Source organism: Callospermophilus lateralis, chromosome 8, assembly GCF_048772815.1.
Source record: "Callospermophilus lateralis isolate mCalLat2 chromosome 8, mCalLat2.hap1, whole genome shotgun sequence".
NCBI lineage: Eukaryota > Metazoa > Chordata > Mammalia > Rodentia > Sciuridae > Callospermophilus > Callospermophilus lateralis.
In genome coordinates, this window is record NC_135312.1 from 124,358,220 (window position 1) to 124,384,945 (window position 26,726).

General features: G+C 33.0%; 1 protein-coding gene across 1 annotated transcript in view; it reads right to left on the reverse strand.

The window, feature by feature from the left end:
* Nucleotides 1-26,726, reverse strand: part of Naa15 (N-alpha-acetyltransferase 15, NatA auxiliary subunit) — a 77,861-nt gene that overhangs the window by 24,685 nt on the left and 26,450 nt on the right. Inside the window, exons 2-14 of the mRNA XM_076863994.2 lie at nucleotides 22,256-22,340; nucleotides 20,134-20,238; nucleotides 17,888-18,045; nucleotides 16,412-16,546; nucleotides 15,122-15,275; nucleotides 9,946-10,065; nucleotides 8,376-8,471; nucleotides 8,137-8,243; nucleotides 6,839-6,911; nucleotides 4,061-4,230; nucleotides 2,657-2,809; nucleotides 1,969-2,097; nucleotides 458-671 (exon numbers count right to left, since the gene is read on the reverse strand). Of these exons, the coding sequence (XP_076720109.1) occupies nucleotides 458-671; nucleotides 1,969-2,097; nucleotides 2,657-2,809; nucleotides 4,061-4,230; nucleotides 6,839-6,911; nucleotides 8,137-8,243; nucleotides 8,376-8,471; nucleotides 9,946-10,065; nucleotides 15,122-15,275; nucleotides 16,412-16,546; nucleotides 17,888-18,045; nucleotides 20,134-20,238; nucleotides 22,256-22,340 (1,699 nt within the window). The remainder of the gene's footprint in view (nucleotides 1-457; nucleotides 672-1,968; nucleotides 2,098-2,656; nucleotides 2,810-4,060; nucleotides 4,231-6,838; nucleotides 6,912-8,136; nucleotides 8,244-8,375; nucleotides 8,472-9,945; nucleotides 10,066-15,121; nucleotides 15,276-16,411; nucleotides 16,547-17,887; nucleotides 18,046-20,133; nucleotides 20,239-22,255; nucleotides 22,341-26,726) is intronic.

A 26,726-nucleotide genomic window follows, 5' to 3' on the forward strand; every position in this document is an offset into this window, starting at 1 on the left:
CTACCACTGAGCCACAACCCCAGCTCCTATTTGTTTTTTATCTGCAGTGGCAGATAATAAAGAATAATGGTCTCAGTAGGTTAATTATAAGTTACTATTAAAAAGAGGAATTACACTAACAGCCAACACTAAGAGTCCCACACTAATTATGTAGTTAGAAATTTATAGTACTATAAAGTAATTAGCTGGGTAAAACAGATATTAAATGTGAAATTAAAACTTAAATGTTTATTTATAATTAAATCCCTATTTATTTTGAAAGTATAAAAGTAAGCAGTATTTATCTTCTATTGCTTAGAGAAATTCACAAAATATCTACTGTTTTCTAACCCTGTAAAACATATTCCCAGAAGATGTTCAATAAAAAGCTGAGAAAAAACTATATTACTCAAGACACAAATAAATACACACACACACACACACACCAGAGCAAATAAGAAGTCTTTGAATGTTATACCTGTGTCAGCTTCATGCTCCTTATTCTCATCTGTAAGGGGGTTGTCATGAAGTTTCAAATAGATCTCTATAGCAATTCTTGCTGCCTTGAAGTAAAACGGATGCTGTCGAAGTACATCTTCTAGTTTTAATAAGTCCACATATGATCTAAGGGTAATCTTCCTCATACAGTATGTATGAAAGTCAAACTGGTCGTCAGTGATTTCTATAAAATGCTAACAAAATTATCTTTTTATTATTACACTGAAGTATTGCAATGTCTAAGAAAACTATAAAGTCAAAGCCTTGGAATTACTTGTTTCTTTGGAATGAAAACTTAAGTAAAAAAATATACAAAAAATTACAACCATTCAATATAAATATTTTGCATAAATAAAATATTTTGCATATCAAATAAGCAAATATAGTTGGTTATCACCTAGCAAAGGATATGATATACAGCAAGCACTGATAACTGCTGAATAAAAGAAAAGCACAATGTTTTTATTTACACACACACACACACAATTTATTCCTGCCTTAATCAGATTTAAGTAAAGTCATTCTGAGAAACCAACCATAACTGAGTAAGATGGGGGCTGGGGCTGGAGCAGTGGCAGAGTGCTTGCCTAGCATGCGTGAGGCACTGGGTTCGATCCTTAGCACCACATATAAACAAACAAATAAAATAATGGCATTCTGTCCATCTACAACTATAAAAATTTTTTAAAAAGATGTAACTAAAATATATGAGAATATATATATATATATATATAAAACAGTTCAGTACAGTAGACTCTCATTAGACAATTTAGAACAATCTGTAAAGGATCATTATATGTAGCATTTGGTAAAAATATTTTTTTCTGAGGGTATAAATCTGAACCCTATGTAGTTTAATGCTGGTATATAGGAGATAAATCAGCTAGCTAGTAAGCCAGACAATCAGCAACTTCCACCTTTCAACCAAGCAATGGGATTCTGTGCTTGACAATATTATAAATGTGAATTACATAAACTATTTTTATCTGTGAAAAACACACATAAAAACAAAAGCCTCTTACTAGTGATAGAAATGAATCTAAAGTGAAGAAGACTAAGAAAACAAAGACTTTGTCAAAAAATAAAGAACTGCACATGCTACAGACATATTGTAAAAGGTTTGTGAAGCTTATCAAGAATATACTGCTGGCCATCACAAATCAACCCCACAAAAAACAGGATTCTAGGATTAGTTAATGAGCTATTATGTACTACTGAAGCAGCAGCAGCAATTCCAAAGATAGATTAAAAAAAAAAACAACAAAAAAAACCCTAAAAACAGCTAAGATACAATAACGTAAAATTTTTAGAGTTCTTACAAGAAAAATACCATACACAAGTTAGCTAAAAACAAAGCATATAATTCTTCTATTACAAAAACTGAAAACAGTGAATCACCTATTATGAAATATAAATAGAAGAGGAAAAAAACTAGATTTCCCCAAAAAACTTTCAATGTCTGACAGAATAAAAGATAAATAAGATACTTACTCTCTCAATTTCATGACATTTCTTAAGTGCTTCACCAAATTTATTCATTGCTTTATATGCCTGGGCACATTCTGTCTGGAACCACATGCATTGCATTTCATTCAAATTCTCAACTGCTGATGTTCCTTCCTACATGAAAAATCACACATATCAAGACCATTTCTTACCAAATACACCATTCATCACAAGATTTAAAAAGGAAAAAGATAATCAACTGATATGAATTCTTTCAAAACAATTTGCTGGATCTATACTCAAAGTCTCAGGGTAAAAAGGAATAGTTCATACGTGAAAGAAAATGAAATTACTTTTTAATCACTAAAAATAATAGATTTTCAAATGATTAAATAAAAGGTTTATGTTAATTGTGCAGCAAAGATTAGCATAAGAAAAAGAACACCAATACACAGCAAATATTCAATAGATACTAATTCTCTTAACTCCTAAAAAGTTCCTCTAGATATATACTAATATAAACCAGAATTTAAAAATCCATCATACAACTATGTAAAAAGAAAATGTTTTATACTGACATTGTTTTAAATGTCTTCTAATATAATAATCTAATTAAAATCTGGACTATTTTGCTGATGAAAATATTAAAAACAAAATTTATAAAGGAGACAGTATGAATATAAACTGGCTCAAGTCCTCTTTATTCATAAATAAGAACGTAAGTTGTACAAACCCTTGTAAACTTTGAGCACATTTCTTCAGCCTCTTTAATCAGATTGGCTTTTAGCATATACTTTGCACACTTGGAGTTGATGAATCTATCTGCTGTGTCCAAGGCCTGAGCTTCATCCATCCACCTTGCAGCTTCTTTAATATTTCCAGCATGCTTACAAGGTACAAAAGCAAAATAAACCAATAAGTACACTCATTTTACTGTGCAGGTAATTTGTTACCTGTTGATAAGTAATGAAAATAAACAAATTGAAGGAAAAAAAAGATATTCTCATGGCTCAAAAGATGCTATTCAATATACAAGCATGTTTTCCTCCATAATCTAAGTTCCAGTATCTTTCTGGCCATCTAAAATGCATGCTCTCTGACAGAGAGTCTGGTTTTAACTATTTTATTTACTGTTAGCCCATATATATATATACACATACATACATACAGCAGATCCTAGCACATAGCAATACTCAAAAATAGCTGTCAAAACCTAAGAATAAATATTAATAAAAGTTTTTTAGCCAAATAAAAATTTATATATACCAACTTAAAAGTCCTAAGAAGGAAATTAATAGCTAATTTCCACAAAGAAACCACAGATAAACATTATTGTTTAGAACAGTAATGGACATTCTCCCAAAGATCCTCATTCTAATCCACCCAGCTAGTCCATTTGGCAAAGCCACACAACCTGATGAACAAAACCTGGGCTTTAAAAGGGTTAAAATACCATGTAATGGCAGAGTGTTTGCCTAGAGTGTGTAAGACCCTGTATTTGATCTCTAATACTGCCTACCCCCACCAAAATAGCATTTCACAATTAATTACTTAATTTTCTGCTAAATAAACTATTAGTTTATAACCACTCTCAAAAACTGTGATTTATGAAATTGTATTTGCAATAGAAAGAAGAACCAACTTTAAGGTGCTAATCATAATAAGACTGAAAATTCATAAGCAGAGCCCAGAAGGCAAATCAGAAAAGATAATATGTAGAATTCATAATTAAATCTTCACTGTTTCACGTCATTTACACATACCGAGGTGACCATAATTAACAGTTACTGTAATCACATACTTTATTAGCAAATAAAATTACCCTTGGATTACATATACTTTTATTCTCCCAAACCAAGAGAATAAACCAGATGTGTGAATGAGAAATATATATACACACACATATGTAGTACATACCTATAAAATACATATGAATGGCCTTACGTATGTATATGTATATAGACATAGATGAAGGATCAAAAAAGCATGGCCACATTATAAACATAATCAGACTAAGAAATAGACTTCTTATTCCATGTTTTGTATGATGTCATTTTTCTTACATTTAGAATCTATAAAATACAGAAAAAATTATGACTAATATCATTATCTTAAAGGAAAAAGGAAAGATTTTTACCTTATAGATTTTAGCTTTCACAAGAAAAAGTTCTATCAATGTAGGTGTACTTTCAATAGCAGTATTTATGTATTCCAGAGCAATAGATGGCTGACCAATTTTGTCATAATGTTGTGCCAAGTAGTACTGGACCCAAAGCAATGTAGTTGGTGGTTCCTCCTTTCCATCATCTTTAAAAAGTGAGGAATAGGGGAAGAGAATTCAAATGATTAGGTATTACACATGTTAAGAGTGCCCCCCTCAAAACGGTCCCTATATTCATAAGGAAAGAAGTTTGAAAGTAGTTTGTGTACAAAACTACATCATGGTATATAAAATCTTTGGAAGGGATCATGTTTTCTGTTCTACATCCTCACAATATTTTAACACAATGCTTTGCATTTAAGAACTTTTCATAACAAATAAGGCTAATAAGTAAGATTAATCATATAACTAACTGCCTTAAAAAGAAAACAAAAAAGAGTGAAGGGAGACAAAATTGTACTAGAACTAGAGAATGCAATGATCAGGATGCTTTTTTAAGGTGGGGTGGGGAGGGGGAAATCAAAAGAAATTCCCCAGTAATATGAGGTTTAAAAAAACAAACAAAAAGCCTACTTGAGTTTCTATCTAATACATTTAACTGTATGTATGTTTGTGATGCAGTTATTTTGAATTTTGGTGGTATTCTTAGTAACCTAATATTATACTGAATATACAAAGATGAATTATTTAGTCTGAATAAAAACTATATTCAAAAATGAGATGACATGTTAAAAAAAACTTATATTTTAGTTCATGATTTAATATACTCCCCCAAAAATGTGTGGGTTGTATATTTAAATTACACACTAAAATTTTTTTTAAACTCAAATTTCTAAAACTTGGGAACTGTTATTTGCTTTCAAATAAAGCAATATACTGCTTATTTTCTTCCTACTAAAAGCAAGATGGCTCAGTGGACAAACAATAGGAGTGGAACTCACCAACTCCCGATCTGATAGATCTGCAACAAAAGTGCTGCATATTCTTGGGCATGTCATTGAACCTCTTCCACATTTGTAAAATATGTAGGAAATTGCTGATAATCAAAGGAACATCATGATGATTAACCAATGAAACCATGGTAACGCCTTTTAAAAAGTACTGTTAAGATTAATCTGAGACTTAGAAACAATGACCAACTTATGCAATGCACACCCCAGGTTCCATATTGGGCTTTCACAGTATAGAAACCAGAGGTCCTGGAAAAACAATGATTCCAGATCTTCAGTGGCAGTGTACAAGATAAACTACAGTATCTTGTCACATCAAATAGCAAAAAAGCTACCAATTACTACCATGGCACGAGAAGGATAAAACCACTTGAGATTGGAAATATCAAGTATGTTTAAATCCACAAGTTCATAATTTTTAAATTTTTATTTGCCATCTCCAAAAGATGCTACTGAACCAATTCATTCTTTTCCAAATTGGTACAGAACCCAAAAAAAAAAGGGTAGACGGTAGAGGAGAAAAAAACGTTATTATCATGCTTTTCCTACACAATCCGAAATACTAGGTAAGCAGAAAAGAAATGTAACTTATCTTTTAATCACAAGATATGCCTACTGATGGAAGAATACACCACCTATAAAATAATCTTGGCTTGCTCCTCTGATGTTTAAAAAAAAATAAAGATAAAAGCAAAACAACCATAATAAGAGTATCACATCTAATCAAACCTCAAGCCAGACCTATATATTAGAAGGTTCTGCAATAACAGAAATGTTCTATATCTGCCCTGTCCAATTTTGTAGGCAGTATCTATTGTACAGCACTTAAAATGTACTGTTACTGAGGAACTGAATTTTGTTTAATTTTTAAAAAGTGCAAGTAGTCACTGTGGCTAATGGCTACCATATTCGACAACTCTATATCCAACCACCAACTTACAGAAAATTCAGAGTACAAAAGAACAATGTGCTAAAATGTAAGGGTACATTCAAAATCTAGACTAAGAAAACACACAAAAAAATTTATTCAACAAAAAAATTTATAGTAAATTATAAACCCTTATCTGGATCTACATTCAGACAAACTTTTAAAAGTATGGAAAAAAGACAAATATAATGGGAAATGTGAATAAGGACTGGATAGTTTATGTAAATAAAGCATTAATTTCTTTTTCTTTTTTTTTTCATAGTACTGGGGATTTACCCAGGGGTGCTCTGACACTAGCCCCGTTTTATTTTTTTTCTTTTGAGATAATTTGCCAAGGTTGGCCTTGAACTTGTAGTCCACCTGCCTCCAGAGCTGCTGGGATTATAAGCACGTGCCACAGCACCTGGGTGGAAGTATTAATTTTCAATCATAATAGTAATTACAGGATATTTTAAGTTCTGTATCTTTAAACATACTGAAATACTCACAAATGAAATGTGAGTTTCAGATTTATTTCAGAATATAAGAACAGAGGGAAGTAGGTAAGACTATAAGTGAATAAGATGAATACATTTAGACATGAATTTAAAATTACTGAAGTTGAGTGCTGTATAGGAAGGACATTTACATTATTACCTCTAGTTTTATTGAGGTTTTAAATTTTACATAAACTTTTCCCAATAAACTAATATGAATCTCTTCTAACAAAATATCGTTACACAATGTACAAATTAATGGTTCTTCATTATAGTAGGAAAAAAATTGTAACGTACCATGTTTGTAACAAATAATTAATACTGACCTTCTGATTAAGAAGTTCATAATGTATTAAGAATTTCAAGGTGTTTTTTTAAAAGGCAAAGCTTAGGCACTTACCATTGGGGTTAAATAAACGGCAGCTTTTTAGAGAGGTTTCATAACCTACTACTAATTCTTCTATGATTGCCACCTAAAGTATAAACACATAAGCACACTTTAATAGGAAAAATACGTGGTTACCACTCATGAAAAATTTGCTATTTACTAATGAAGACTAAATAAAGACACTCACCTTTATAAATATCTTACCCTCTGAGTAAAAATTTGAAAATAAGTAATATATTTGTGAGCTACACATTAAGCTCTAACTTTAAAAAAAAAAACTTATTGGTAAACTCCTTTTCCCTGGTAGAAAATAAAGCATCAGCTGAACTAGAAATCAGGAAAAGCAACACTGTATATGATTTATATCTTGAATCATTTTTATCTCAAATCACATAAATAACACCCACCAGTAACATTTGTTCTTTAAGAATCAAGAATTAAACAGTATGTGAAAAGAGAACTCTCACTTTCATAATCCAGGAGAGAACATTAGTTGAAAGTGAAGCAGAACACTGGGACATCTGAGGCCCAGGAGAACAAGTGGCTATCCAGGTGTGATTTCTCCAGAGTCTGGACTGATCTACCTTTTCCTGGCTTCCTGAGAGATCTTGAATATTCTTATTTCATTCATTCTCTTTAAGCTGAACAAGGTTACATTTTTATGGACTTGATTTGTGCAAGGAAAAGAGAAAAATTAATAAAGCCCATAACTTCAGTCTTTCAATAAAAGACTGGCAATGCAAGCTATAGTATATGTTATTCATATTTAATTTGTTTCATTTCTCTGATTCTTTTCAATATATTTTGTTTTTACTCCAACTAACATGTTTTGCTAGCACTTGCAAGCAAATTAATGTAAATTAAGATTAAAACACTCTCTAAATAAGCATTTTGAATCTTACAACACAGTGCTGAAAGATTAAGTTAACTCACTGGGGGACAGTAAATAACTCTTCTGACAATTTTTTTTTTCTCTACCAAATAAAAATCAGAAAATTACTAAGCTAAAATAGGTTTTAAAAAAAAATCACTTCTGACTTCTGAAATAAAAAGGATTAGAGAAAATGTTAGAGAAATCACTATTTTATCAACTTTTTATAACCCACACTGACTCATTAACTTATTAGCAAAAACAAAGGAAAGAAAACAAGCACTGAGTTACCAAAGAGAAAAAGGAATTAAAAGGCACAGAGGCATTCAAACTGCAAACTAAGACTGATAGCAGATTCACAACAGGGATAATCAAGACTCAATCATTGTAAATACTGAATAAAGACGACACTAAAAGAAAACATTGTATTTTATTTTACCTTTTCTTTATCTTTGTATAAGGACCTCAAAGTATTGAAGACTGGCGGACAACCTTTGCTGAAATTCATCCTTAGGAACTTATCCAAACATTCTTTAAACTTTTCACCTTGGAAGAGAAAAATCCTGTTGGCTTACATTTGCCCAGAGACACAACTCTAACAAAGCATACCTTAATCTTTACATACTCATGCTTAAAACCAACAGCATTTTCATGCCTTTGCCATTATTCTCAACTTACCAGATAAAAAGTTTAATGGCAGCCTTCTTGGCACCAGTCCCCTGGGATATTTAGTCCAGGCTTCCTCATATATTTTTAGCCGTTCTAACATATTAGCTGTGAAAAAAGAAAGCTTGATTTTGTATGTAATTATAAATTACACATTTTTATGGCAAATTTTAAGTTTCTCACAGTAATTAAAATATGTAACAAGACAAATTGAAGATAAGAAAATTTATTTGTAATCTTGCCACCTAAATATATTATTTAAAAATATTTATATCCAGTAATTTATTTCATATCTTAAATACCTAGAACTATACAGTATAATTTTCTTTATCCCATTCTCAGTTAAGCTTTCAAAATCTGAGAGCTTTACTTAGTACTGAAAAGGTTTCACTACTGTGTCCCCCTAATGTTGCTTCTCCACTATTTATCTTCAATCCTCTATCTGCTCTCCTTTGATCTCTCCAGAGCTTTTGGACCAATCCCCTCTCTTACATTTCTCCCTATTTATTTTATGTTTTTTCTTCTACTCTCAGTGCAAACATAAATAGGCTTTCCTCGGTTTAATCTTTCATTTCACTACTTTTTCTCAGCTGTGACCTCTCTTATATTCAGCCTATTAAGATTTTTATTTCAATTAATAGGCTTTTCATTTCCTAGATTCCTAATGAGTACTTGCACATGACTATTCATGTTTCATGGCTGCAATGCCCTCTATTCATCTTAAATTCCTCCACCATCTCTACTCTCCCTTTTGTAGTCACTGTTAGTTACTATCCAGTGCTGGTGTTCCCATGAAAGTCTGAGAATCTTTGTTACAAACCATCTGTGGTCAGGTTTCTCTTCTATACATCAAGGGTAACAAGAATGGCTCACTTGAGGGAAATAGCTTCATATTATATCATTTTGCTAAGAATCCTGCCTATTTGTTTCTGGGCCTGTCTCCAAAAGTGGACACCATTTTGGGAAAGATGTAGTTGGGGGAGAGGCCACAAACAGGGTTTCTGGAACCAAGTTTATCTGAGTGATGGAAATTTTATCTGTCTTTCTACAAAGGAACAATATACTGCTCATTCAGCATGGCTATATGCATATGACACTGGGAGACTCTTCTGTTGTAGCCACAGTTTACCACAGAGATTATGCTTTGCATTTTTCCTTAAGGAAAACATCTCCATTTCTGTCAATTGAAATTTCCATTTCAGGGCTGAGTTTGTAGTTCAGTGATGGAGCACTTGCCTAGCATGCAAGAGGCACTGGGTTCAATCCTCAGTACCACACAAAAACAAATAAATAAAAGTAAAGGCATTGTGTCCATCTACAACTAAAAAAATATATATTTTTTAAAAAAGAAATTTCCCTTTCATGATTTTGAGGCTACTGTGCATTTGTGAGTTTTCTTTAAAATTGAGATGTTTTCAATCAATTTGTAGCAGAAACAAGATTTTAGGACATGCTCAATTTGTCATATGAAATGGAAGTATGCAATGTACTTTTGTATTCAGATTTTGAACCAACTCTTAACAGTTATTTTTCTAGTACGTTAACAAAAGAAGCAATTAAAACTTAGTATTAACAACTCTACCTGGCTTCAGGGCTTTTTCTAAGCCTTTGTAATAGGCCCAGTTCTCAGGATTTCGCTCTTGTAATCCTCTATAAACATCAGCAGCATCTTCCAAGCGACACAATTGCAACAGAAGTTCCCCTGATTATTTAAGAAAAAAAAAAAAGGTAAGAAAAATCTTCAAATTTTTTTTAAAACTTTTCCTCAAAATTTCTCTTAAAACCTTATTATAAATCAATGTTGAGAAGTGGATAGATTTGGTATCCTTCTGGAAGTCCCATCTCCCTCCAAGAAGACTATTTATCATGTAATTTTATTATCTCCTTCTTAGAAGTCTACATTATTTAGAAATGCCATTTTTTAAAATAATGTTATTATATTTTTTACAACTTTATTTATTTTTATGTGGTGCTGAGGATCAAACCCAGTGCCTCACACATGCTAGGCTAGCGCTCTGAGCTACAACTCTAGCCCTAGAAATGCCATTTTCTTCAGATCCTCTATTTATTCAGGGAAGACTGTCCAACTTCAGGCCGCATTTCCCATGTTAACTGAACACCTATCACCAAACCACCATCTTCCTCAACTATTCCTAATATCTTAAGAAAAACTTTGAGGCTGTGGCTCAGGGGCAGAGCACATGCCTAGCATGTGTGAGGCACTGGGTTTGATGCTTGCACCATGTATAAGTAAATAAAATAAAGGTACATCTACAACTTAAAAAGAATTTAAAAAAAAAAAAAAAAGAACTTTGACATCTAAATCAATAACCCAATTTAATACCCTGACCTCATGATCCCTTAATCAACTACAAAACAATTCTATGGTAGCAATCCATAACAACCTGACCACATTCAAAATCACCTGGCCTAGCTGGAAGCAGTAGTACACACTTATAATCCCAGTGGACCAGGAGGCTGAAGCAAGAGGATTGCATGCTCAAGGCCAGTCTCATCAACTTAATGATGCCCTAAGCAACTTAGTGAGACCCTATCTCAAAATTTAAAAAATAAAAATAAAAAAAAAAATAAGTTAAAAGAAGGGAATGTGGTTCAGTGTGGTTATGCGTCTCTGGGTTCAATCCCAGGTACCAAAAAAAGCCCCATTAGTCTTTGTATTTTTATCTCTTCCAACAAACAAATAAGCATCCTGCTTTAAGCTTAACTGTCTTTCTCTTATTTAATTTTACTCCAATCCCAAACCATTCCCTTTTCTTTAAGCATATTAGCAAATTATAGACTCAATGCTTGCCTTCCCCCAGCAATAATAAATCATTCCCTGAATAACATTAGCAGTAACAAGCATCAAAACTATCTCAAAGCTAGGCTTCCATTATTTACTTCACACCACACTAAAGACTGGATAATTCCAAATGTTTGTTGAATAATTTCTCATGGAAGGAAGCAAGTTAGATGAATAAAGAGAGACAATAGTTGCAATGGAAATACATGAGCTCCAAAGTCACATGAACATCTGACACTACTCAGGATTGCTTTCCCATACTATTAATCAGCTTCCATTCACCAAAGGTATTATTTTCAAACTATTCCATTCTTCACTTCCATCAGGTAATTAAAAACAAAATGAATAGTCACTTTGCATTTTAAATGTTGTATATTAACTAATTAAATTCTCAGAACTTTATGAAATAAGTTACTATTATTTTCATCATTTTTTAAAGCAGAGAACTTAAGTAAACCTGTGAAGGATATTTCAAAGAGTATTGGTAACCAGAATTTGAACCCAAGCAATTTAGCTAAAATAATTCATATCCCTAACATCCATACCAGTGGTGTTCAACCAGGGTACCTTTTGGCACTATCTAAAGAAATTCTGGTTGTCATACTGGGGTGATGGGAGCTATTGATATCTAAAGGGAAGAAGCTAGGGATGCTGCTAAATATCTATAATGCACACAAGCAATCTCCACCCCCAATAACTCAAGCTCATAATATCAACAATACAAGCTGGCAAAGTCTACTCTATATTAATCAAAGATCAACTTCACTGAAAACATAAAAAATAACCTGCAATTTTACTACTCTACATTGCATCCACCCTCATTTCCTTCCCATAAACTCCTCCCACCTTTTTAGTATGGAGGGAACTCGTGAATTAATGATATAAGGAGTGGGGATATAGCTCAGCAGTAGAGTACTTGCCTAGTGTATTCGAGGCTCTGGGTTGAATCCTGAGTTCCACACACGTGTGCATATGCACACATACACACACAAAAGAATTAAGTAAACATTTTACCTATCTTTGCCCACTCATCAACTTCAGGAAGTTCCAAGTGATCTTTATCATCTCATTCTCTCCCCTCAATCACCACTAGCAATAATGCCTTTACAGCTAGAATAAGTCTACTTTCAGCTTCCCTCTCTTTATATACCTGTCCCAGAACCTAACAACATATTTTGAGTGCCTTGTTTCTCTTTCATGTAGAAAATGGAAGCAATGATAAGAAAACTCCCAAATACCTCTACTTCTACACATGCTTGTCCATGAACAACCATCTTTGTTACTAAGGATGAACTATTCATACATACTTTTATCTAAAGTTCATCTTTCAAATTATCTACAAGATCACATCCCCTCTACATTATCAAGTATTCTTTTGTTTCATTCCCCAATCAGCACAAATACATGCTGCAAAAAAAAACCTTTAGATCCTTACAATATTTCATCTACACCACCCCACTGTTTCCTATACAACAAATCCTTCTGGTCACTTGTGCTTAACAACTTCAATTCCTCTACTCTCACTTTCATTTGAAAAGATCTGATATTTGGGCTTTTATTACCTTCCTCCCAAATGTTCAGATTATGTGTTTGTTAAGATCACTAACAGATTCCAAACTGCTAAAATCCATGGGTCAGTTCTGAGTCAGAATCTAATTTGACCTATCTACTATTCTTCCTCAATAATAAAATTATTAACAGGAATGAAGAAATTATTATGCTTCAAATTACCTTGAAAACTATGAAGTATTTCTACTAAGAAACTGAGGTCCAAGCCTTGTTCCTGGTGACCAACAAAAAGAACTTGTGATCTATTTTTTCCAGACTTCTGATCTTTCCATCATGTCAGACTTCCTTTATTTTTTTTTTGTTTATTTATTTATTTTTATATATGACAGCAGAATGCATTGCAATTCTTATTACACATATCGAGCACAATTTTTCATATCTCTGGTTATATACAATTCATGTCTTCATACCTGCACTTTGCATAATAATGATCATCACAGTCCATCATCATTGATAACCTTATGCCCCTCCCTTCCCCTCCAACCCCTCTGCCCTATCTAGAGTTCGTCTATTCCTTCCATGCTCTCTCTCCCTATCCCACTATGAATCAGCCACTTTATATTAAAGAAAATATTTGGCATTTGGTTTTTTGGGATTGGCTAACTTCACTTAGTATTATATTCTCTAACTCCATCCATTTACCTGCAAATACCATGATTTTATTATTTTATTGCTGAGTGATGTTCCATTGTGTGTGTACACACACACACATATACAATGTTCCATTGTATATATATGTATATATATATCCTTTCATCTACTGAAGGGCATCTAGGTTGGTTCCACAGTTTAGCTATTGTGAACTGTGCTGCTATAAACATTGATGTGGCTGTGTCCCTGTAGTATGCTGTTTTTAAGTCCTTTGGGTATACTAATCTCTAGGGTATATAAAGAACTCAAAAAGCTAAACATCAAAAAAACAAATAACCCAAATAATAAATGGGACAAGGACCTGAACAGACACTTCTCAGAAAATGATATATAATCAATCAACAAATATTTGAAAAAATGTTCATTATCACTAGCAATTAGAGAAATGCAATCAAACCACTCTAAGATTTCATCTCACTCCAGTCAGAATGGCAGCTATTATGAAGACAAACAACAATGATTGTTGGCAAGGATGTGGGGAAAAAGGTACAGTCATACACTGCTGGTGGAGTCCCACCAGCAAACTGGTGCAGCCAATATGGAAAGCAGTATGGAGATTTCTTGGAAAATTGAGAATGGAACCACCATTTGATCCAGCTATCCCTCTCCTCAGTCTATACTCAAAAGACCTCCTCCCTTTATAACCCATAGAAAACTAAGGGATGATCAATTCAAATTAAAGTGGGCTATCCTGGACCTACAGTTCACTCAGGAGCTTTAGATGTCCAGTTTTTCTTGCCAGGAGCATTACCCTCTGACAAAAGTTTACGTGTGAGCAAATAATGACTATGCTTACTACGCACATAGATTCTATAGTTTTATAGTGTCTAACTTCAAAGTGAATCAAAGAAATGTGAAACCAGCAAGCATAAGTTCCCCAAACAGCCAGGGCAAAGCAACATTTTAGACAGTATTCTTAAAAATTATTTGTCTTTTCAATTACTTATTCTTCTATCATATTTTACAATCATGTCTTCAACTTCTAAAAACGTGGGCCTCCTTTTTTTTCCTTGACCCTCTAATAAATAACAGCATAGGAACCATTTATTCAGGGATTGACCCACCTCCATGACAAACTACACATATAAACCTAAACCTTGTTCCCTTTCCTTCCAGAATTAATGTTCTTTCTACTGCCTCAAAGACATTCATATTAACCATAAAGACACCCAGGAATGTCCAATATGCATTTCAGTAAATACCAATTTTTCAATATGTGTTACTGGCAATTAAGAAATTTAGTACTCTACTGTAGTTTTGCTAATAAGCTGTTTCTAAGGTAGTTAATCCTGTATCTTATAATTGCTTCCCATGTTCTGTGTTTAAACCCTGTAATAATTTTGAATCTCTGTATTTATGAAAAGATACTTTAAGAGAGTGGAGCATGCCTGTGATACCAGCTATACCCCAATGAGGATGGAAGATCAGTTAAGCTCAGGAGTTTGAAACTAGGTTGGCCACACAAGGAGACCCTGTCTCAAAAACATCAGTAAAACACAAAAATGGATGCTTTGTTGATTTATTTCATTCAACTAATTTTTATTTGCAATTTCCCCAATATTAACGATATCCAAAAAGTATATATCTTACCACATACAAATTATTTAACATACACAATCATTAGATTTTACATCATCAAAAAGTTGAACTACACTCAGCTATCAGCTGAGGACTATTCAGCCTTGCTCTTCGACATAATTAAATATTAAAATAAATGATGTTCTTTTAAAAATACCTTTGGTTTCTTCTACAGCAAGTTTATCACAAATCTGCTTTTCATAGGTACAAAGATGTTCCAAGGCTTCTCTATAGAGACCTGCTTCCCGAAGAACTTGATTTTGATATAAAAGGAGTTCACTATATTCATAATCCACTTTATCAGGGGATGTCTGTACATGGACATAAGGAATACTAACAGTAAGAATTTTGTTTTCCTATTAGAAAATAATTTGCATACTCAAAAACATAAAAAGTCAAAGGATAACAGCTATTTGATAAATCATATTTTTTAAAAATTACTCAAAATATCTGTCTATGGAGCAATTAAGTAAATAGAAACAATATTAGTTTATAATAAATTGAATAAAAAGAACAATCTATTAGTTCTTATGCACATTAAATAAATATGGAAGAGGGGAAAGATCTTAACAAGAAATGCCTAATAATAAATCTAGGTAAGAGAGTAATTGATTCAGGTAAGAATCATAACCAATGAATGATAAAATTAGTGATGAAAGTTTGATGAGAAAAAAGCTATTCAGTTTCAAATTGTTTAATAAATTCAAACAGAGGATAAAACTCAACTTTATAGTTGCAGGTACCACCTTAACGTAGAAATCAAATGGAAAAAAGAGCCATCATGTGTCTCTCAATCTGATCAATGAGAAGGATTCATTATTATGTCTAAAGTTTCCTACCAAAAATGCATAATTATATCTAATGAGAAAATATTTTTTAAAAACCCCAAAGTAAGGAACATTCTACAAAAGCACTGCTTGTACTCTTCAAAAATATCAATGTCATGAAATACTAAGAACATTTTTAAAACCATTTCAGATTACAGAGACTGAAGAAAAATGATAACTAGATGCCAGATATGATTCCAAAGTGGGAATGAGGAAAAAACTGGTAGAAAGGATACAAAAAGACAATCAGTAAATTTTCAATATGGGCTATAACTTAGATAATAACAATTAATGTCCAACCATCTCTGCATCAGTACCTACAGAACTGACAATTACAGAGTTATTCCTAGGAAAGGCACACTGAAGCACTGAGGGATAAAGAGCATGATGTCTGTAATTACTCTCAAATGTTTAAGGAAGAAAATGCAAATAGAGATGCAGGTCAGAGATTTAAAAGTAAATTCGTCAAATATTAGCATTAGATAATGTGAATAAACTTCTATATAAAGTTCTTTGAATTATACCTGCAACTTTTCTCTAAGTATAAAACTATTTCAAAATAAAAACAATTCTTTCAGTTATATTTAGAATCAGACTAGTGACTGTTTTCTTGTTATTACCTGTTGTGTTTTCCTAAATTCTTCTAAAATCTTTGCTGCCATTTCATAATCTTCTAATAAATGGTAAGCAATAGCATAACCAATCCACGATGCTCTCTGTGCAGGTCGAAGCTGCAGTAACTGATACCGTGTTTCCTTCAAGGGGGAAAAAGTTTTTCTTAGGTTTATAGTTCAGATAGATGCACCTTTAAAAGACCACATGAATTTACCCCACAACACTATGTATTTTGCTACAAAATGCTGGAAATGGTGATAGAAAATAGTTTGAAACATCCATATGGTATAACTTTAGAGGCAAAGGAATATGTGTACTAAGCACTATGAAGCCTCCTGGCTATGACTTTTTTTAAAAAAAGAGCCACACACAGTGGCACACACTTATAATCTCAGCTATTTGGGAGACTGAGGCACAAGAATCACAAATTCAAAGCTAGCCTCAGCAATTTAGTGAGATCCTGTCACAAAAATTTTAAAAAAGGGTTAAGGATGTGGATCAGTGATAAAGTGCCCTTGGGTTCAATCTCCAGTACCAGATTTAAAAAAAAAAAAAAAAATTAAAGACCAGATATCCTTTTTTATTTCCAAATCTATCCACTTCAAGAACTAAGACAGGATAATAACAATAGTACAAAGGAAAAAAATTATTCAAAAATTCTTCAGAGGGCTGGGGATGTGGCTCAAGCAGTAGCGCACTCGCCTGGCATGCATGCGGCCTGGGTTCGATCCTCAGCACCACATACAAAGATGCTGCATCCGCCAAAAACTAAAAAATAAATATTAAAAAATTCTCCCTCTCTCCCTCTCTAAAAAAAAAAAAAAAAAAAAAAAAAAAAAAAAAAATTCTTCAGAAAATAAAGTTCCCAACTACTAAATGAAGAAGAGAAAGCTCAGCAGGTACTACAACAAAAAAAGAAAAAAATATATAAAAGAGTTAGGAACAAACTAAATTCAAGACTAACTTAAGGGCTAAAACTAAAACTAAAGCATGACATGGTGGTGTATAACTCGGGAGGCTAGACCAAGAGGACTTCCCCACATACAACCCAAGAAAAGTAAATTCAAACTACAAAAACAGGTATTCTCAAGGAACATGAAAAGAGAAGGAAAAAAAAGTTCGCTTTCCAGAAAATGTGGAAAGGCAGCTGAGGATGTTGCTTAGTTTAAGAGCACTTGCTTAGTATGCATGAGGCCCTGGATTCAATCCCCAGCACAACAAAAAAGGAAAGGAGTGGGGTGGGAAATAGTAAGTATGAGTTAGAGTTACAACATGTTAGTACCAGTCAAAGGACTGAACTTATTTTTTTAATGAATTGATTAAATCAGCCTGACAAGAAAATAAAGTCAGATTTTAAGATGTACCTGTTCTAAATTGGGGGGGGGGGAATCCATTTAAATTCTTTTCAAAAATGAAGTCCTTAAAGTTCTAAAGAACAGTATTTTCCTCTTAGAATAAAAAAAATTCTGTAGTTTACTTACCCTATAACCCTCAAGATCTCGCATTTGAATCTGTAGTAAGGAAAGGTCCCTCAAGATTTGAAGGTTGTCTTTATCCCATTTTAGTGCATTTCTGTAACACTTAATGGCTTCATCATACTTCTTGTCTGACCTCTGAAGAAGGCCATAAACATGCCAACCTAAAGAACTCAGTTAAGGATACAAACAGTGTTCCAAATGATCCTCGAAGAAACTTGGAAACCTACAACCACGGGTAAAAATTAACTTGAAAAAAGGTGCAGAGAAGAATACAAAGATAAAAGGGAGTTAATACAATGGAAAGGAGCACAGCATTTGGAACCAGAGGAAAGTAGGCCTACCCTGCCTTATTATCACTAACCTTGCACAAGTTAATTTCTATAAGTTTGCTTATTAAAAAATGTAAATGGATATAATCTAAGAGTGATGACTAAATGTGATAACTATAAGGGTTCAGTATCTGGTACAAACTCAATGAATACATACAATAAATAAAGGAATTATCTTTATTATTAAAAGGAAAAAGAAGCTAGGCCTCCATGGTATATAATTATACAATATCACATAGATTTTTCTTTGGCTAACCAATGATATACTTAGCACAGTAAAAAGTTCCTAAAAGTCAACCACATATAATATTAAATCATTCATTCATTTAATAATTATTAAGAAGTCTTAATAATTAGGGTGTAGGTGAACAAAACACTTGAAATTTTGCTAAATATTTTAGCTATTAAAATTGTTAAGCTCACAAAATAGGGACAAAAAATATTTGTCAATGTTTATTTAAAATATAACACAATTTTTCTCCATCTTCCCTCATCCATTTCATTCATATATATATATATATTTGTATATGGACTTAATATCTTTATTTATTTATTTTTATGTGGAGCTGAGGATCGATTCCAGTGCCTCACACATGCCAGTCAAGTGCTCTACCACTGAGCCACAACCCCAGCCACCCTCATCCATTTCTATTTGATCCCAAAAATCACATTTTCCTTAATGAAATAAAATTTGTTTTGCATTTCATCACTGTCTTTATAGCATCACAATGAGGTGGGTGAAATTATCCCCATTTTGCACATGAGGAAACTGAACCCTAATATCACACAGAAAGCAGAGTTGCATTTCAAATCTACATGAAGTACATTATACTCCAAGCCTGTATTCCAAAGCCTGGGCTTTGAACTATATATACGCTACTGTGTCTAATATTACTTATTATACACACACTCTCTCTTTTATTTTTCTCTAAAATTATGATCATGATAAAGCTGCATGGTGCCTTAGTCCAGTCAGACTGCTATAATAAAACAGCTAGACACAGTAATCTATAAACAACAAGACACTTATTGTTCATAGTTATGGAGGCCATGAAGTACAAGATAAAGCAAATTCAGCATTTGGTGAGGCTTGTTCTCACTTCATAAACAGCTCCTTCTAGCTGTGTCATCACATGACCAAAGAGTTTCTTTTATAAGGGCACTAATCCCATATTTGAAGGCTCTACTCTCTTGTCCTTTTCACCTTCCAAACCATTACACTGGTAGTTAGATTTCAATTATGAATCTGGGGAGACACAAACATTCAACAATTTCTCCTCCCCCTTTTTTGAGAATGGGAAGAGCTTTCATAGACATTTTTAAATGCAAATCCCATTTATATGTGAGACAGATATACTGTTAAAACATGGTGGGTCCAGATGAACATGTTGGTGCACTCTTGTAATCCAAGCAACTCAAGAGGAGGAGGCATGAGGATCTCAAATTCAAAACCAGCCTCAGCAACTTAGCAAGGCCCAGTTTAAAAAACAGAAAATAAAACAAAACTCAAAAAGACCCAGGCACAAAATGTTGCACACATATAATCCCAGCAGCTCAGGAGGATCACAAGTTCAAAGCCAGCCTTAGCTACTTAGCAAAGTCCCAACTAACTTAGTGAGACCCTGCTTCACAAATAAAAAAATAAAGAAAAGGAGATGGGGGTGGGGATGTGGCTCAGTGGTTAAGTGCACCAAATTCAATTCCTAGTAACCCGCCCCCCCCCAAAAAAAAGGCAAAAAAATCATGACAGTCCTGTTAAAATGTTCCCTGGATGAAGGCAGTTGCTATTAACTCAATTTCAGAGAGAAAAATCTCTTCTGGAATTGCACAGTAAGAAGAAACTAGACCTTCTGACTCTCAAACTGCTGCCTTAGCTCAAAACACCCCACTTAGTCCTGAAATATATTTCAAAAAGGATACATACATGACTTTTCAAGTCATTTCTCAGACCTCTACGAACCAATTCATAAGCTTCTTCCTTTTTTCCCAAGCAGTTCAACGTTAATCCTTTCATAGCCAGGGTTTCTATTTTAATAACAAAAAGGGGGGGGGTAAAAAAATGTGAAAGAAATTAAACAATAGAAATAAAAATAGTCAGCAATAAAACATAATCATACCCTCAAAAAAAAATGCTATGTTATGCTAACAATTAAAAAATTGAAGGAGATTACTGACACATTTCCAGAATTAAAATATTTTTTAAATCGACAAACCAAATAAGCAAAGACTTCTAAATTAATTCTTGGAGACTCTCCTAAGCTTTTTTTTCTTTCTTCTTTTTTTAAGATTAAAAACATACATAATGCATGTACATCTGACCAGAAAGATGACCTAGTAATTTATATACCGACAACATGTAATCATTCTTACTATTATTTGTTCTCAGGGGAATTCCATGGGATGACCATTAAACTATGAAAAGCTATCTTAAAAATAGACTTTATTTCTATGAACCTAATTACGTAAAGGTTAAATTTACTCTTCTGATTAAAGCATAAATACACAAGTTACCTACATTTCTGGTTTTCATAAATTTCTTTTAAACGATTTTTTTAGGATTACTAAATATATGAGTAAAAGATGTCCAAAACTTGCCATTTGCAGTCAACAGATTCAAAGAGAGAACCGTGGCAAGTATTACGTTTCCAGAAAAGATTTCTAATTTTATACTGTATATCCTATGAAGTGTAAAGGTATAAAAAAATGTTAATTGTCGCATGCCTGTAATCCCAGAAGCTCAGGAAGCTGAGGCAGGAGGATCACAAGTTAAAGCCCGCCTCAGCAAAAAGTGAGGAGTTAAGCAAAAACAAAGCACTAACCAAATCAGTGAGAATCTGTCTCTAAATAAAATATAAAATGGGGCTGGGGATGTGGCTCAGTGGCTGAGTGCCCCTGAGTCTAATCCCCAGTAATCCACTCCCCCGCCCCCGCAAAAAAAAGTGAATTGTCATTTATTTACCTAATTTTAAGACAAAATTTACAATTTATAGAGAATTTAGTGAGAAATAAAAGATAAGGACTAAAGGTATAATCAAAAGGAAGATTCAACAAATACAGTTTTAAAATATTTTCACTGAAATTATGACACTTCACATGCACCTTATTTCAAGATATGTTAAAATACAGGGAGCTGCAGTTTAAAAATAATCAAACAGTGTGAGGGAAATTGTACTTTTAACAATGAAATATGGTACTTTTCTATAGTATCACTATGTTACTACTAAAATGGCCACATTACCAGTATGCATACTTTAAAAATGAATATAAAACAACCTGATATCCAGCTGACAAGGAAAAGGAGATGCATTTAGATACTTTTATCAGCATTGCTTTCCATCCAAACAACTGCAGTAAAAGTAAACACTGAAATGCAGTGAAGGAGAAAGTATAGTAAATGTAGGCAAGACTAAAGAGAGCTAACAGAGAATTATTATGCCCCTCCCCTCTTCAATACTAGCATACTACCAAATTCATCACTGATGAGCTTTCCAAGGTCTGCACAGGTCACACCTGCAAAAGCTTATTTTTCCTTTGCCTCCTCATAGCCACACACTTCTCCAGTTGCACTACAAATATCTACTCATCTACTTTCATACTGGGAAACTAGTAAACCACCCCAACTTTATATTAAATGCCTTAAACATCACTCACTTTTGAAAATCTAAGACACAATATAAACATAAAAAGGATAGTTCATGAGTGAAGACCAAAAAGGTCACTTTCTGAATAAGCTTAATGATAAGGAATAAAATTTAGAACTAAGTTCTAAAGTAAAATTTTCTTATAACATAATTTTACATAAATAAGCAGACTGCCTTTTTGGTCCTTCTTTCTTTCCTATATAACTAATATCAAATTAGGAATAAATCAGAATTCAAGTAGAATGTGCTATCCATTAAATTAAAAATTTAGTATTGAATTTTATTTTCTCACAGGAATGAAAAATAGGATTCATTTTCTCTGGAAAATAAAAGCAGCTGAATAAAAGAGCCCAATAAGAAGCTAGAAAGACACGCAGTAAAGACATAGTATTTGCTCTTACCTCCATGCTCTGCAAATTTGGGATTGGAGAGGATTTGTTTACAGAACTTCAATCCATTTCTATACTGTTTATGTTCATAACATCTCTGTCAAAACAAAAAATAAATAATGTGAGTTTACCAAGAAATGCAAAATGCAAAACCTTTAAATTCAATGTTAAATTTTTAATTGTTAAGTGTATTAAATGTTATTTCCATATTCTTGTAAGTTCCACTAAAATGCCACTAAATATATAAAAACCTCAAATACAGAAAGTAAAAGTCATTGAGACATAAAATAGATTCAAGTATCATAAGCTAACTCCAAAAAAAACCAAAAAATCTAACAACTGAGTGTCATAGAAAAATGAAAATAATAAAAGATACAGGTATCATTTTTAAACATTTTCTTTTTATAAAGAAATGAAGTCTTTCAAGCTTAAAGTGCTAAAGAAGTACATACAAAATATCTAGAATAAAAGACTCAAGCTATGGCATATCACAGTGACATTTCAAAGCCTTGGAATAAAAAGATACTAAAAGCTTTGGCAGGGGTGGGGCAACAAATAAGTCACATAAAAAGGGTATATAATCAGAATGACACTGAACTCTTTATTCCATTGTTGTACTCATTTTGGTGGTGCTAGGGACTGAACCGAGGGACTCAAACATGCAGAGCATGTATGCTGAGCCATACCCCTAGCTCTTTTATTTCACATAAATGAAATATTGTTAACAAACAAGAGAACAAATACACAGCCTTCAAAATCAGGATGAAAATTAAGTCTCAATAATCCCAATCACTCAGGAGGCTAAAGAGAGGAGGATCACAAATTCAAGGTCAAGTCTCAGCAATTTATTGAGGCCCTAAGCAACTTAGCAAGATCCTGCTTCATTAAAATAAAAAAAATAAAAAAAAAAAAAAACTGGGTTCAATTCTCAATACCATATGAAAAAAAAAAAAAAAGACCACACATCCCATACCCAGCCAAATTAGATATATAAGTAAAATGACATTTTAAAGTATTTTCAGAAAGCTAAGCTTTCATCCTCATATACTCTTAAGAAGCTTTTTTCTTAAATAATTTTTTAGTTGTTGATGGACTTTTATTTTTCATTATTTATATGTGCTGCTGAGAATCAAACCCAGTGCCTCACCCATGCTAAGCAAGCGTTGTACGCTGAGCTGCAACCCAGCCTGCCTTAAAAAGCTTTTAAAAAGGAATTCAAACAAAATTTAAAAAGACAAGACTAAGTACATAAGGACTCTAACACACAAGATCTATAGCAACTTCAAATTGGAGCAAGAAACTAAAAGATTCCCATAGGTTTCTACTAAGAGCAAAAATTCACCTGTTGTGCTTGATAACATGGAAAACTATTATAAGAACAAGACAAAAACATTCGGGAAAAATGAGCAACAAGTCTATAGAAAATCAAGCAACTGACTAAATGGAAAGGTATTGACTCCAAGGAAAACAAACACTGGTATATAAAAGGATATGCAGGGGCAGGGGATGTGGCCTAGCATGTGTGAGGCACTGGGTTTGATTCTCAGCACCACATGTAAATATTAATAAAATAAAGATCCATCAATGTCTAATTTTTTTTTAAAAAAAGGATATGCAGATTTAGTGAGATATCTGACCTAATAGTGAACAATATATGCACAATTAGAAAAATATAAGTATTCAGTACTGGTTTATCAAAACTTTTGATGTAACTATGAAGGGGAAATGAGAAAAAAGAAGTAGACAAATGTGTCAATGATTTTTATTTATCAATAGTAAATAAACATCTTTAGAGTTACATATCAAGAAATAATGATATTGGGTTGGGGCTATAGCTCAGTGGTAAAGAGCCTGCTTTGCGTGTGTGAGGTACTGGCTTTGATTCTCAAAACCACATAAAAACTACAACTAAATATTAAAAAAAAAAAAGAAGAAGAAGAAGAAAGAAAGATAGAAGATATATTACTAAGCAACAAGGGGGAAAAACAGAAAATAAAGAACTTAAGTTGCTTGATTCTGGACTGGAAATGCAAGGGGGCAGAGGAAAATAATGGAAATTTTTTTCCATCATAAACCTTTTACAGTTAATTTACACAGCTATCAAAATAGGGTTTCAATGCCAGGCATGGTGGTGCACCCCTGTAATCCCAGCTTCTCAGGAGGCTAAACCAAAGGATCACAAGTTCAAAATAAGCCTCAGCAATTCAGCAATGCTCTAAGGAACTTAGACATTGCCTCGAAATAAAAAGTAAAAAGGGGTAGTGATGCTCAGTGTTTAAACAACCCTCAGCTAAATCTCTAGTGCCAAAAAAAAAAGTTTTTATAAAAATATTTTAAAGAATTCTTTTTTTTCAGGAAAAAAATATGTATCTCAAAGATAATTGATGCCAGAATTCACCACTATAAATTTAAACAAATTTACTCATAACTTCTTGAATAATATACTCAAATCTGGGAGAGACAGTTAATGCAAGAATAAAACAGAAAATATACAGAAACAAAACAGTGAAAATGTGAACTTTTACATTCAGCATGAAGAAATCATTGATTATACTCATGCTACAGCAAACTAGAGTGAGATGTATTCACTATCTCTACTTTGCTATTTTGCATCTCAAACCTAATTACAACACAACTAGTTTTCTTCCCTAAAAGGTATTCTTTTTATTAAGTCTTTGCCATCTCAGTAGATGCCTTCACCTCAATTCACTCATCTAGCTGGTTAAGCAAAACTAAATAAATATCTTTGGTGTTTCTCCTTCCCTCATATTTCTGTTCTCTAGTAAGAACTGTCATCTCCAGCTTCTGTGCAATAGCTTCCTAACCAGTGTGCATATTTTCTCTGCCCTCCAACATTCTAGGAGATGAGAAGAGGGAACAACAGCAGGAGTAACTTGGGAGCTATCATTAATCACAAGTGGTCAAAAAAAAATAAAATGTAAGACCAATAAACAATATTTAGGATTCCTCTCTATTTAATAGCAGAAAGCCCAAGAACAATTTGTTTTTCTTATAATACTTATAATAATAATAAAATGCACTGAAAGAAGCTGTGATAAAGACTAAGCTGATTAAAAGGTTTTTTTTTTTAGTTTTTCCTATGTATGTACAAAGAGCCTGAGTGTTACTGTGCATAAAACCACCATTAACGTATGAAAAATTATTTCCCTAAAAACACAGAAAGCTTTCTAAGATCTAGAACAAGATAAAATGGCCATTTTCTCACCACTTCTATTTAACACATACTGGAAGTTCTAGCCAGAGCAAATAGGCAAAACAAAATTCGAAAAGAATAAGTCAAACTGTCATGGTTTACAGATAACAAAATCTTACATGAAGAAAACTCCCAAGAGCACCAAATAACTTTTAGAACTAATAAATTCAACAAACTTACAGGATACAATATCAATGCACAAATATCAGTACTGCTATATGCCAATAGCCAATGGTTTGAAATAGAAATCAAGCAAATCCACTTATAATAGTTACCAAAAAAAAAATAATAATATATTTTTAACCAAAGAAGTGAAAGATCTCTACAATGAAACACTGATGAAAGAAAGCAAAGCAGACACCAAAAAATGGAATACCCGATGTTCATAAATTGGAATAAATGATGTTAAAATGTCCATATTTGGTCTGGGGTTGTGGCTCAGTGGTAGAGCACTCGCCTAGCACATGCGAGACCCTGGGTTCGATCCTCAGCACCACATGAAAATAAATAAGTGAAATAAAGGTATTTTGTGCAACTATAACTAAAAAATAAACATTAAAAAAAATCCATATTTGAGGCAGGAGGATCCAAGTTCTCAGCAAAAGGAACTCAGTGAGACCCTGTCTTTAAATAAAAGACAAAATAGGGCTGGGGATGTGGCTCAGTGGTCAAGTGCCCTCGAGTTCAATCCCCAGGACCAAATCAAAAAAAAAACCATATTATCCAGAGTTCCTATTTAAGGAATTCAATATGATCCCTGTAAAAATACCATTAACAGTCTTCAAAGAACTAGAAAAAAAAAAAAAATCCTAAAATTTGTATGGAACCATGAAAAACCCTGAATAGCCAAAGCAATCTTAAGCAAAATTAACACAGAAGGAGGCATTAACATTGCCTGACTTCAAAATATACTACAAAACTAAGATAAAACAATTTGGCATTGGCATATAAACAGACACAGACCAATGAAACAGGATACAGAGCCTAGATATTAACACACATATCTACAAATAATTTTCAACAAAGATACTAAGGATATATAGTGGAGAAAGGATGGTCATCTCCATAAATGGAGCTGGAAAAACAGGATATACACATGCAGAAAAAGTAGACCCATATCTGTCACCAGATTCAAAAAGCAACTCAAAACGGGCTGAAGACTTATGAAGCCTCTAGAAGAAAACAGAAAATACTTCAAGGCATTTGAATGGGCAAGGATTTTTTGGCAACACCAAAAGCACAGGAAACAAAAACAAAAGTAGATACATG